Here is a 13,265-nt window from a genome sequence, read left to right on the forward strand (position 1 = left end):
ACTAATTCTATAAAACGTTATTACTTTGTTATTATTTTATTTTTAGAACCAGTTTTCAAATGCAGTATGTATTGTTTTGTAAAGGCAGTCAAGCACTTTTCAGCAGTATTAAAAATACGTTTATCAATGTCACTGAAACAGTAGCAAACCTAGCAAATGTAAAAGATAGCCATTTAGTGCAATAGACAGAAAATGCAATACAATTCCATGGAAGGTAAACAGTTGTATGCAGTTACAGGTAAGTACTCGACTCACACATCCAGTCTTTGGGGATTTGGACCAACACTGGGTAAGGGTCAGATCAAGGTAAGTACTGCAGCACTGGGGCAGCCAGGTGCAGGTCACTTGGCCCAATGTAAGTTAACAGAGACTGGGGGCACCCTCAAGAGGTGCTTGTTTCTAAGTACCAGCAGTTTCAGGGGCATAGGCCCCAGGGGTTTAGGCATGCATAGGGGGCCCACAAGGCAGCAAAAAAGCTATACCACCAGCGGCACAGTGGCAGCCTGGTGCAGGTGCAAACAGAGCTTTGGGGGTCCAATGCAATCCTATGGAGGTTCTTTTTGTAAACTGGCATCGAACCGGAAGGTGCAGGCGGAAAACCAGCGACAGCACAAGTAAGTTGGGATGTTGGGGGTCACAGGGGCGCCACTGGACAAGCTCCCCAAAGCCCAGGGGCTGCGGATTGAGGGGTGCCTTTAGACATCACATTTCTTCTTACTGGGCCGGTCGCGCTTGGGGGACCCTTAGGAATCACACTGCAGGCACTATTGTGGCGGTCAGCCAACGATGAATTCGAAGTCAGGATTGCTGTGGAGACGTCACTGGACTGGTGAGCCACTCAGACTAAGGGCGTCGGGTGCAGAGTGGGCAGGACTCGTGGTTCCAGATGGCACAGGAGTCCTTGGAGTGGATTTCTTCCTGACAGGTTCGTTGTCCACAGGAGATTGGCGTCTTTTTCGAAGGCAGCAGCCCTCCCAGGGTTTTCATAGGTCGCTGACTGCAAGACCGGTCACCTTTTTGTTGCAGGTTCTTCGAGGCTAAATACAGGCTGGTAAGGCTGGTGCCAAGGCACTCAGTCTTCAGGCATCTCTGAAGGGTCATCCCCCAACCTGAGTGGCAAAATCCTTCGATTCAAGATGGAAGATTTTCTAAGTAGGGGGTTCACCTCTGTCCTGGGCACCTTCGGGTGGCCCTGGCAGCGAGGGGACACACCGCTCCCGACTACTAATTTTATCGCCGACATAAGTGGGGCTTTGTCAGAGGGACAGGCATATCCACTGGCTTGAGGCACTCTAGCTAGCATAACAAAGGGCAGGAAGCTTTTGAGACTTGTTACCCTGATTGTTGTTCCTGCTTGAGGGTAGGTGAGAAGCACCTCACCCCAAGCAGACTTTGTTCCTGACCCACAAGAGCACTAGGGCTCCCACCTCAGGGGTTCAGAAACATGTCTATGTGCGGCAAGCTGGTGCAGACCAGTCAGCTGTACACTAGGAAGGTGGTCCTGTTTCAGGGGGCATCTCTAAGATGCCCTCTGAGTGCATTTTACAATAAATCCAACACTGGCATCAGTGTGGGTTTATTGTGTTGAGAAATTTGATATCAAACTTCCTAGCCATCATGGAGCTGTGGATTTCGCAACAATAAACTCCCAGCACATGTACTCAATATGGCTTTCCTGCACTTACAATGTCTCAGAATGGAAATAGACACTGTAGGGGGATATTGCTCATGCAGGTATGCCCGCACCTAAAATTCGACTCACCTGTGGTATGACACACCCTGCCTTAGGGCTGTGAGGCCTGCTAGAGGGGTGACTTACCTATGCCACCAGCAGTGGTTTGTAAGCATGGCTCACAGGGTTGTGTGCCATTTCGACTTTCAATTTTAGCTACATCCAAGTGCACACCGTCTGCAAACGCAGTGGGTATGTGTTCGGTGATGGGTTTCATAGGGTTGCATAATACATGCTGCAGCTCTTAAGACTCTCTCTGCTCACAATACCCTTGGTGCCACTGGTACCTTTTGAAAGACACTTATGTGAGCCAGAGGTGTGCCAATTGTGTGTGGAAACAATACAGTTTAGGGAAAAGAACAAAGGTCCTGGGGCCTGGTTAGCAGGGACCTAGTACACACCTAGTCACAGTTGCATCAGATACCAGGCAAAAAGTGGGGGGTACTGCAACAAAACCCCATTTTCCTACAGTGTATCCCTTAACTAAACTGACAGATTAACTGAGGTACATTCTAGTTTGTTAATGTGTGTGCTGTGGTGCTAATTTGGGTCAATAACAGTCAGTCACGTACATTTTTGTGGATATCTTCACACAGAGGTCCTCAATCTACGAATCCAATAAAAATGACATAGCGGACCAAGACAAACATACATTTAAAAGGAAGTCAATGGGATGACCCACTAAACTAGGAAACCATCCTTAAACTGTGTAACCTCATTAAAACAGTGCCTCTTTAGGCAGACCTTTCCCCATATTGTGTAAATTGTGAGGAGAGTCCTAGCTCTTCTGTGAATAATGTAGACCTGGGTCGCAAAGACAACCTTCTCACTTTATCACATTGTGTGAATCTGGTCAAGTGATAGTGCCGCAGTTCCCAAGCATATGAAAATGATGCCCGACAATAAAGCAGGAAGCAATTACATAACCAGTAATAAAATTGTGTGGCCCTAAAAAGCACATCAACCACTAGAAACCAAGAACTGTGTGTGTGAGTGGGGGGGAGGGAGACAATGTGCATAGACTAATAGAATTGAAAGTTGGTCAGCCATGCAACACCCTTGAGACAGCCGTAACTACTTAAGCAAGTTGCTACAGGTTATCATTTCACCACAGGTGTGCTGTGGAACATGTAAGTAAATGCAAATGAACTGACCTCGTGTGAATAACTAGGCGTTCCCTCGTACTCATCCCAACTTCGGTTCCTTACTTTCACTTTCCCACTTGTGCTTTCCATTTCATCGTCCTCCCCCTGAAGGGGCACCCGCTGATCTCTTCGCACCGCTTCACCCACCTCCGAGTCTTCTGAAAGTAACAGGACCTTGCCCTGTCTGGTGGCAGAGGAGTAGGGAGGAGGCGAAAGGGACGAGAGAGAGAAGGGTAGATGGGGCGAGGGGGAGCGACAGATGGAAAGAGAGGGTGACAGACGGACAGAGAAGGTGTTTAAGATTATTGGAATTTCAAAAGTTTACCAGCCGTAAAATCCCAACAGAGGGAGAAATGCGTTTCGTTAAACTTAAACCACTGAAATATACAGCAAAGCCCCACTTTAATATGTACTATAGCAAATATGTTTCAATTACTGCTCCAAACACCAGACATTTCTTTAAGCAGTCTAAAAATATACCTTTATTCACCAATATTACTAATTTCGCCAGCCACAAAAGACATGGCCTCTGGATCTGCCCCACGCGATTGGACACTGAATTCTGACTTGGCTATCCAAAGACCTTGCAGAAGGACATTAGCGGACTATAAGCTCCCCAAGCTTTATGTCCAGCCTCACTTAAGTTGTCGCCAATTGACTGCGTAATACTTTTGTTTTTTTTAAAGGTTCACAGACTCCACATAAAAGGTGAGACTTTGCAGTTTACAATAATTAAACCAGATAAAGTAGAATTCAAAAATATAGGTACAAACAAAATCTAAAATCATAAAATGGAATTTCAAAATACTAAGGCGAGTGCTATTACATACACAAATGAACTAATGAACGAATGAGAGAGCAGCGTAGGTAGAGTCCTTAAATTAACGTTAGGCATGTGTAGCCAATAGCAATCCTATAAAAACTAACGGTACAGGACTCAAATATGGAGCGGAATAACAATTTCTAAGGTAAGCAACATTACCAAATGCAAAAAGCCCGGATATTTGGAAAATACACACTTTCAAAATGAAGAAGAAAAAAAAATTATGTATGCAAAATATGATTGGCATGCCACTCTCAAAAACATAGCAGTAAATTAATTATACAAAACTCTGGTCGTGCAATCACAATGTCATTCACTACGCACCTCATGGCATGTTCTTAGAAGTTAAACTTCCAGCAGTGCTGTATACCAGACACTTATGCACACAGTTTGTAATATGTTTGGACTATAATCTCACACTAGTTCCTTTAGCAACTGGGGAAACTGCTTGTTTATGCCAATGATGAAAAAAATTACCTCTCCTTCCTGAATGATTTTTTTTTCACTTTTATGTAGTACATAAGCGTGCTTCTAACAACAATGTATGTAGGGCCACCTATGCTTGTTTCAGGCTGCTGGAAGAATGCAGATGTTTATGGCTTGGTTAATATTAAAGAGTGATGACCTCTTTGGGATAAACTGGGTTTGTTCTCATCACAACTCTGTCCTTGTGGTTTTGCAGGTAAGGCTCCTCAGTTGTAAGAGTCTGGAGCTCGCCAACTGTCCTTTAAGAAATAAAAACCCATAAAGGACGACTGCCATTAGAGTTAGACATCTGAATGGTATAGTTTACCTGTCATGTAGTTTTGAAGCTTGAAGAATTTTCTGGATTCACATGCTGTGCATTATTCCGCCATCTAGTGGTTGGGTCCGGAATTCTCCACTATCTTGTCCTTTTCGTTTAGATTTTTGTTTGTTGGTGCATTTCAACAGACTTCCATTTGGTGTCCCCTGTGATGTCCAACTGCTTCCTCCAGAAGCTCCCACCTTTGATCGCCATCTTCAGATTCTTTTTTTTTTTAAGGTTGCTTCTTCCTTCCATTTTCTAGGTGGAGGTAGGTGGGTCACTTGTGAATAAACAAAATTGTTCAAACTGCAAAACTTCAGTGACAGGTTTATGTTTAGCAGTGTGAATCTTTCCTGGATTCACATGCTGTGCATTGATTTTGTAGCAGTTTCTAGCATTGTGGTGGCTGGGTTGAAGATGGGCACTGATTTGAAAACAGAGGTTGTAAAACTACTTGTACTTCTTTGTTCATTTGTATATCAATACAGTAATGCCTTGTAAACGTCTGTAATGATGACCACGTTGCTGCCATACAGATTTGCTGCAAAGGTGTATCTGCCAGAAAGGTAATGGTTGCTCCTTTCTTTCATATCAAATGGTCCTTAGGTGCTACACTTAGCGTTTCTCCTGCATATGTGCAGCACAACTGAATTGTTTGAGCAATCCATCTTACAATTGTGTTCATAGTTACTGGTCTTCCCAAGAAACAGCTGTTGAGTCTGTTTAGTTTGGTCTCTTCTATGTAGTACATTATGGCGCGTCTTGCGTCTAATGTGCACAAATTTCTTTCAGCGTGCATCTTTGGAAAAAGCTTGGTATTTGGATACTTTGGTTCATGTGGAACTATGAAATGACTTTGTAAGAACTGTGGATCTGTCCACACGACTATCTTGTCCATCTGAATTTAGAAATATGGTTCTTGTATTGTGAGTACTTGCAACTCACTCACTCACTCCGCACAGTGAAGTTATAGCCACTAGGAAAGCAGCCTTTAAGGTCAGAATTTGTAATGTCGCCTTGTGCAAAGGTTTGAAAGGTGTTCATTAGCTGAGTGAGTGTCACATTTAGATTCCATTTGGGCGCTGGTACCTTTCTTGGTGGTGCTATTCCTTTAGCTCCCTACAAGAATCTCTTTACTACTGGTGATGTGAACAGACTTCTTCTAATATGGCCTCTTATATAAGCCACTATTGCTACTCGGTGAACCTTTAAGAATGCATATGTTAATCTTTCCTCCAAAAGATGTCCTACATATTGTTACACTTTTTTGTCCTTTGTATTCTTGTTAACTGGTCCTTTTTAAATACACCATAGTGAGTATTTCTTCCATTTTGCCATGTAACATTTTCTTGCTCCGCTTAGAACAGCCATAGTGCTTTCCGGCAGCTTTCGATGTCCCAATTTAAAGTCTTCAGGAGCTATGCTGCTAGACTCAAAGCCTCTGGTGCTGGGTATAGTTCTATTACTTTATCCATTTACAACAGATACTGTTGTCCTGGTAATTTTTGGTACTTTCCTTGTGCTGGTTCCATTAGCTCTGAGAACCAGGTTTGTCTCGCCCACCTCGTGACTTTTAAGATTAGTGTCATCCTGCTCTTTCTGAATTTGCTGATCACGGTGCGCAGCAGAGTAATCGGGTTTGGGTGCATATGCAAAATATCCCTGACCAGTTTATCGAAAGTGCATTCCCCACGAACAGTTGGTTTGACTGTCTTGAGGCAAAGCTTTAGCATTTTGCATTCGGAGGTGTAGCAAACAGATCTATTGTTGGCGTTCCCCATAACCGAAAGATCCTTTCGACTGCCTTCTGGTGCATTTCTATTCACAGGGGCATGAGGGTTGTCTGCTCAGTTTGTCTGGCTCAACATTGTCCTTCCCTGGCAGATGGGTTGCTTCGATTTCCACCTCTCTGGATTGCTCATTTCCAGAGTTTTGGGGATAGTCTTGATGAGGGTGGGGATGGAGTCCCTCCCGGTTTGTCGATATAAAACGTTGTTGTACTGTCTCTTTGAATCAATATGGTTTCCCCTAACATTTCTTTTTTGAAAGCTTTTAAGGCTAGAAGGACTGTCTGCAATTCCAGGAGGTTTTTGTGTTGTACTGCATCCTGTTCCTTCCCGACGGCTTGTGACCACTGGTTTTGTATCCATTCATGTAAAGTCTCGTATATGGGATTAAAAGGATGCATGATGCCATCGTTCCTAATAATTTCCTCACTATCAGAACTTGCCCCTTCTGGCAAAGGTGAGTTTGTCAATAGAGAAGGTGTTCTTTTTCGTTGGGTAATGCATTCCCCTGCATTGAGTTTATTCTTGCTCCCCAGATCTTCTCTTGTTCTGGAGAGGATTTCTCTGTGTTCACCGAGAAGCTCAGTGTGTAAAGGGTATTTATTACCTGTTGAACATCTTTGCACTTGAAGTAGGAGTTTGCTCTTACTAACCAATTATCTAGGTATGGATAGACATGGATTGCCCTTCTTCTCAGGTGTGCTGCTTCTGCTGCCAGACACTTTGTAAACAGTCTTGGTGCTGATTTTATTCCAAACAGCAGTACTGTGAAACGATAATGTTTTTTCTTATCTTTTTGTTATCTTGGATATTTTTTGTGCCGTGCATTTATTGGAATGGGTAAGCAGGCAACCTTTAAGTCTATTGTTGCCAACCAATCCCCTTTTTGCAACTCTATGACCTCTTTTAATGTTGTCATCTTGAACTTTTGTGTTTTTATAAATTTCTTTATGAACCTGAAATCTAGAATTGATCGTAGTCATCTGTCTACCTTTGGTAGAAGGACCTTTGTTGAGTTGTCCAGTAATTCCCAGAGCTCCTTAAGGAGACTAGTAGTTTTCTCCTTGGAATGGACTGTCATGTTTAGGCCCCCTTGCTGTTGGCAACTTGATTAGTTATTTGCAATATCCGAAAAGCATTATGTTCAGTATCCATTTGTCAGAAGTTATCTTCCTCCACTGGAGAAAGGTTTTTATTCTGCCTCCTACTGCGGTTGTGCGTAGAAGACTTAGGTGTTCATATCGGCCTTCAACTGATGGTCATGAAAGGTGATCTGTTTCTGTAAAGTCACTTATTTGTGGGGGTGACCCTCCTATGTGTGGCTGGCCCCTTCCGCTGGCTTTTCCCTGAAAGGGCTGTCGTCTATGCTGTTGATACTGCCAGCCTTGTTGTGCTGTGGTAGACTGGTTGCCACCCTGGAAACCCTGCTGTTAACTTCCCGCCTGGAAGCTGTCTCTCCTTGAAGGCAATGTTCCCCTTCTCATTCCTCTCCAAAACGTCAGTGTGCCCTTGAACTTTGCAGTCTCGCCTTTCAGTGGGCTGAGCGTTTCATCCACTGAGCTTCTAGACAACTGCTCCCCGTTGAATGGAGAGTTAAGGAGGTTAGCCTAGACTTCTGGCTTGAACCCAGAGATTATCAACCAAAACTGGCACCCTGAGTGTAATGCCCATCAGGCGGCTTGATGTATCCGCTGTGTCAGTTGCGGATTTTAGGGAGGTGTGGGGAAGATGTTCTTGCTGCTTTCTGCCAGATGTACAGCCCTCTTTCTGTATTTATTAGGGAGGTGCTTCATGAATTCACAGACCTCTTCCCAGTGTTGATGGGCGTGCCTACTGAGTAGAGTATCTGAATTAGCAATGTGCCATTGGTTGGCAGCACTTTGTTCGAACTTGCGTCCCATAAGGACTATTCTTTTGCTCTCCTTATCTAGAGGCGGGCTGGAGGTTGATTGGATGATGGTTGTTTTCCTTGCTGTAGAGGTAATGATGGAATTAGCCGGTACAATGCCCTTAATAGAAGCAGAGTCCTAAGAAGAATATTTATATTTCTTCTCAGCCCTCGGAGTCACTGCTCTACAAGTGACTGGTTTCTTGAAAACTTCCTACCCCTGGCCAAGGACACTAGGGTGCATGGGTAGGAAGTGACTTCTTGTCTGAATTCGCACCAGTGCTTCAAGCAAGAAATCGGATTGTGGTTTGTATTCTTCCACCTGCACCCCATGTCTGTCAGCTGCATGCTTTATCAGCTGGTAATACATCCCAATGTCATTCGGAGGCGAAGGCCTCGGCGGATAACTGCCCACTCCCTCCTCAAGGGAGCCTGCTTCCAGGTCTTGCCACAGAGGTTCACTGGATTCCACTGAACCCAGATACATCCTTGTCTGATAGTCTTCCTCTTCGTAGAAGCGGAGGATAGGAATTCTTAGATCCCCTTGGTCTGCTCCTTCGGCATCAAAGTTTGTGGTGGTATTCTGAACCCTTTGAGACTCTCAAAGTCCTTCTTCTATTGGAGAAGGGCAGCCATTTCGTCCTCATGGCACCTCTTTTCTTGATTTCGACAGTCGAGGCTCAGTCTCATACTCTTTGGCACGAAGATTCTTTGGACAACCTGTCGGTCGTCGAGCTTCTGTTCGGCGCTTGACCAGTCTGCTTTTGATGCTGAACATTTCTTTTCCCCGCCCATCTTTCGACAACTTGGGTTTCTCTGGACTTTTTCCTCCACTGGAGTCCCCCTTGAGGGATCCTTGGGGCTCCTCGCCTCAAGATTAACCTGCGGTCAGTGAATGCTTTGATGCAGAGGCTCCCTTCGACATCCTAGAACCAGTTCTTTGTGACTTGGGAGCATTTCTTTGAGGCTGATGTATCACTTGCCTTGGATCTCTTGATCTTTTTCGTCGCCTGCCCTTCGACGATGATGATCCGCAGATCTACGTTGGATGTTTCCCTCCTCTGTGACATTCTTCTCTTCCCTCAAGAGGCTTAGATCCCTCCGGGATGGGGTTGTCTGCTGGTCCTGTGTGGTGTGATGGACCCCCTCGGTCTCCCACTCACACCCTCAGCATCATCGATGTAAACATGGAGGCATCAAAGTCTTTGCTTTGGTGCTTGACTGGCAGACAGACGTTGCAAACCAGATGTTTGTCCTTCTGCGAGAACTTGTGGCGATATTTCTTGCAGAACTGGAAAGGTGTCTTCTCCAATTAGGGTAAACAGGGAGCCACCTGAATGGGCATTTTCGAAAACCTTAGAGGAAAAATCATTTTCTCCTTATTTCTCCTCCAGTACCTCTTCGGTTGTGATGCTCTTAGATTGTGATCATCTTCAACGGACTTCTTCTGAAACTTCTTCCAAAACTTTTCCTCGTATTGGAGATCCTTCTGCAGGCATGCAAGCACAATGGCGGAAAAAAGAATCTGAAAATGGCGACCAAACATGGAAGCTTCCGGCGGAAGCAGTACAACGTCACAGGGGACACCAAATGGAGGTCTGTTGATGCCCACCAACAAACAAAAATCTGAAGGAGAATTATGGACCCAACCACTGTATGGCAGAATAATGCACAGCATGTGAATCCAGGAAAGATTCACGCTGCAAAACACATTATGCATGAGTTAAAACAACAAGTTACTTGCCTTTGGTACCGCCTTATCTGGTAGAGACTATCCAGCTGCAGATTCCTTACCTTTGAATTTTCTCCTGGCATCAGACTGGATCCAGAATGCTCAAGAAAATGTTATGGATCAAGTCTGATGCCTGGGAATAATTCAAAGGTAATGTATCTGTGACTAGAAGTCTCTATCAGATATGTGCTTTCATGGGATGTCTTAGGGCATGGTACAGGTTCCATATAGGTGTTTGGCTGCATTGGTGGATGCTATTCTATTTGTTCTCTAGAAATCTTTTGTTGACTGGTGCAGTGAAGAAACTTCCCTAAATTCTTCCTGTAGTGCATGTCACTATAGCTGCCAAGTGTGCCTTGAGTGAGGGAAGGAAACCTCAACCAGTGAGTGCCAGACTACTGCAGTGTGAAGTAGTCTGTCATTATTGAGCCCTTTTCTGTTATAGCAACGGTTGGCTTTCTGGTTTTAAGTATATCTATGGCTTTTGCTGGTAGATCTTGGTGACCAACTCAGGTCAGCTGATTCTGGTTGATATACTAGACCCCTCCTCCCTCCGTATGGTCAATAGGCCCTACCAACTAGTTTGCCTAGCCCACTGCTGAGGTGCTATTAAAAATAGCACAATTTCTGCATGCCTGAATTTCTGTTTCGCCAGCGGTATTAACTTCCCTGACCATTTTATTGACAGGGCATCCCTACTGACCGGAGGTGCGTCACCTGTATTCGAAGCTATGGTACTTTGCATTTTATATTTTCTGGAGGTGCAAATAGGTCTGTATGTGACTGACTTCTGAAAGATGTCCTCCTCCTAAAACTGTTGCTTTAATTTTCAAGTATGGTTTGCCTGTGTGCTTCCATCTTTTGTCCATGCAGTAGGTGCATCACTACTTGCGTCATACCTCTTTGAACAGCTCACTTATATATGTCCTGTGCTCCCTCCCCTTCCCCCAGATCCAATCTCAGGCTTACTATTCTATATTAAAGCCACCCTTTTCTGAGGCTCTCTCGCACCTGCACCCTGATCACCTGTCAGTGTCGATTCCTAGGGATTGCCTCTTCCGGTGCCTTTTAGTCTATATCTATGGGGCTCTTTCAGCTTTTGGCTACCTCTTAGTACAGAACCTTTCGGCATGAAAGGCTTCCCCAGAATAGATTTGACATCGTTCAAGGACGACTCAGGAACCGAATGGTCAGCTTCAGGAACCGAATGGTCAGCTTCCCTCCCCCCTCCCCAAGGCACACTTTTTTTTTATTGTGGGGTTGAAGACTAACTGTTGTTGAAGACCCTCAATAAGTAATAGGCTATTGCTGCATCCAAGGACCTTTAAAGAGGCAGATGGGCCATAATGATAGTTTAACATTCCAGTGAGAGAAGGATGTTCCAAATCCAACAGGGGGCGAAACTGAAAACAAGAATTAGAATGTTGCAGCAGAAGGTCTACACTCCTGGTAATTGGCTTAAATTGAGATGCACAATTCCAATGTTATGCTCATCAATTGACAGACCTGCTCTTCATTTCACCAACAGTTTGACAGTTTCTACCTCTAGAGAATGAAACATGTAGACACTAGTCATCATCAGATCCCGCCACACCCACCATTCCAGATTCCAGCCTTACTTTCTGCTCTTGCTTTCACTCTTCCCTCGTTCCAGAGAGGGTGAGAGCACGTGTGATCCATGCTTCCGCTTCTTGGGCCTTCCAGGGCCTCTTCTTGCCAAACTTCTACTCTTCTCATCACGCTTGTCGCTAAAAAGTAACAAATGCTCTTAAAAGTTAGCCAAAGCACGACAATGGTTTGTAGATTCAAACCATGCACTTCAACTGGGTTTCAAATGTAACCTGAGCCCTTTACTATTCAGTTCTTGAACTGCAATCCTAAACAAACTTAGCAGTTTCTCCCAATTGGGATTCACAGTGCACACTGCTTACTATCTTTGCATTTAACTGCTAAGATTTTAAGAGCCTAAGTTAGAGACAGTTATTACATCAGATATCGAATTACTGATGAATACAAAAAGTGCCACTGGAAGATAGCACACAATATTTCAAACACTATTACGTTCAGGTGAGAAGCAGTGGTGGCTGCCTCTGAAAGAGGGTAGTGGGGCGGGGTGGTGGGTAAAAAATAATAATAAACTTTACTTCTCCTCTGCCGCCGCACGCTTCTCCTTTCGAGGCTTCCGGACTCTCCCAGCCAATCACGACGCTGCGTCATGGTTGGTCTGAGCTGCCTGTTCAGTTGCTCAGGCAGTGCCTGGGAAGGCTAGGCATTTTCTCCACTGGGCTGTGCAACACAGCCCAATGGAGAACATTCCAAGTACGCATGACAGTTTGGCCGGCCCTAGAGGGCCAGTCAAGCTGCCATGCGCATGTTGGGAGGGATTGCAAACCACTTCTGCTCCCTTTATGGCAAGACCCGCTCGCCCGACCTGGCTGGTGCAAAGAAAAATAAAATGATATCTTATTTCTTTTTCTTTTGCACTCCCTAAGGAGCAGTGAGGCGACGCTCCTCCGCCTTAGCGGAGGAGCCGCCACTGGTGAGAATTTCTGATTGTTGTTATAAAATAATCCAATGCACAATCTGCTATAAGATTAAACACTAAATGGGTTCGAACACCTTATGGTTGGGCTCGTGTGTAGTAAAGATATTTAAACCCTGGGTGCCATTAAAAGAATCCTTGTTAATTTGAATAAGTACAACTTACTCCGAGTCTCTCCGCCGCTGCAGTTTCACCAGTTCCCGCTGCTTGTCCTTGTAGCGCCTCTGCAGCTCCGCCAGCTGCACCCTGTAGTCCAGTTCCATGGCGTCCATGTTATCGATGGAGGACTTCATCAGGTACATCTGAAACCGAACAGGGCGGCGAGTAAATCATTCGGCATTTAATTGGGCCATCTTCTGTGCAACATTTGCAATGCATTTAGGGATTCAAAAATATATTTTGAACCCCAATGGCAACGTGTAAATAGGTGGCTTATTGACATGCAATACTAAAATAAACGGGAGCAGCAAAAGAGAGAACAAAAGTTGAGTGGAGCTGGCACAGTAGTAGTAGTAGTAGGAGCAGAGTACCCGAGTATGGAGGACACTTTACAGAGGTTCTGATGAACCAAATACAGTGAACGCATTCAACAGGAGACTGTGTTAGGACGGTATCTAAGGATTACATGGCCATTGAACATGATGGAAGAAAGGACACAGATTTTGCGAAGTAACTCCTACTTCACGGTATGTAATGCCCGGTGCAAGGGCGGGTCGTGTACAATTTGCTAAACTGCAAGGAGTTCAAAGTCTGACACTGCTGTGTTGGCGGGGGGGGGGGGGGTGTAGCTGAATTACTAGAAGACCCCTTAATATCGGCTTGGGCCATT

The 13,265-nt window shown here is 44.8% G+C and overlaps 1 protein-coding gene across 4 annotated transcripts in view; it reads right to left on the minus strand.

Annotated features, from left to right (window-relative positions):
* Positions 1-13,265, minus strand: part of TNRC18 (trinucleotide repeat containing 18) — a 204,223-nt gene that overhangs the window by 85,586 nt on the left and 105,372 nt on the right. For all 4 annotated transcript variants that reach the window (XM_078665022.1, XM_078665019.1, XM_078665020.1 and 1 more), the window contains 3 exons: positions 12,602-12,738; positions 11,514-11,642; positions 2,887-3,061 (listed from right to left, as the gene is read on the minus strand). In XM_078665022.1, coding sequence (XP_078521148.1) covers positions 2,887-3,061; positions 11,514-11,642; positions 12,602-12,738 — 441 coding nt within the window. The remainder of the gene's footprint in view (positions 1-2,886; positions 3,062-11,513; positions 11,643-12,601; positions 12,739-13,265) is intronic.

This window comes from Lissotriton helveticus, chromosome 10 (assembly GCF_964261635.1).
Source record: "Lissotriton helveticus chromosome 10, aLisHel1.1, whole genome shotgun sequence".
In the NCBI taxonomy this organism is placed as follows: domain Eukaryota; kingdom Metazoa; phylum Chordata; class Amphibia; order Caudata; family Salamandridae; genus Lissotriton; species Lissotriton helveticus.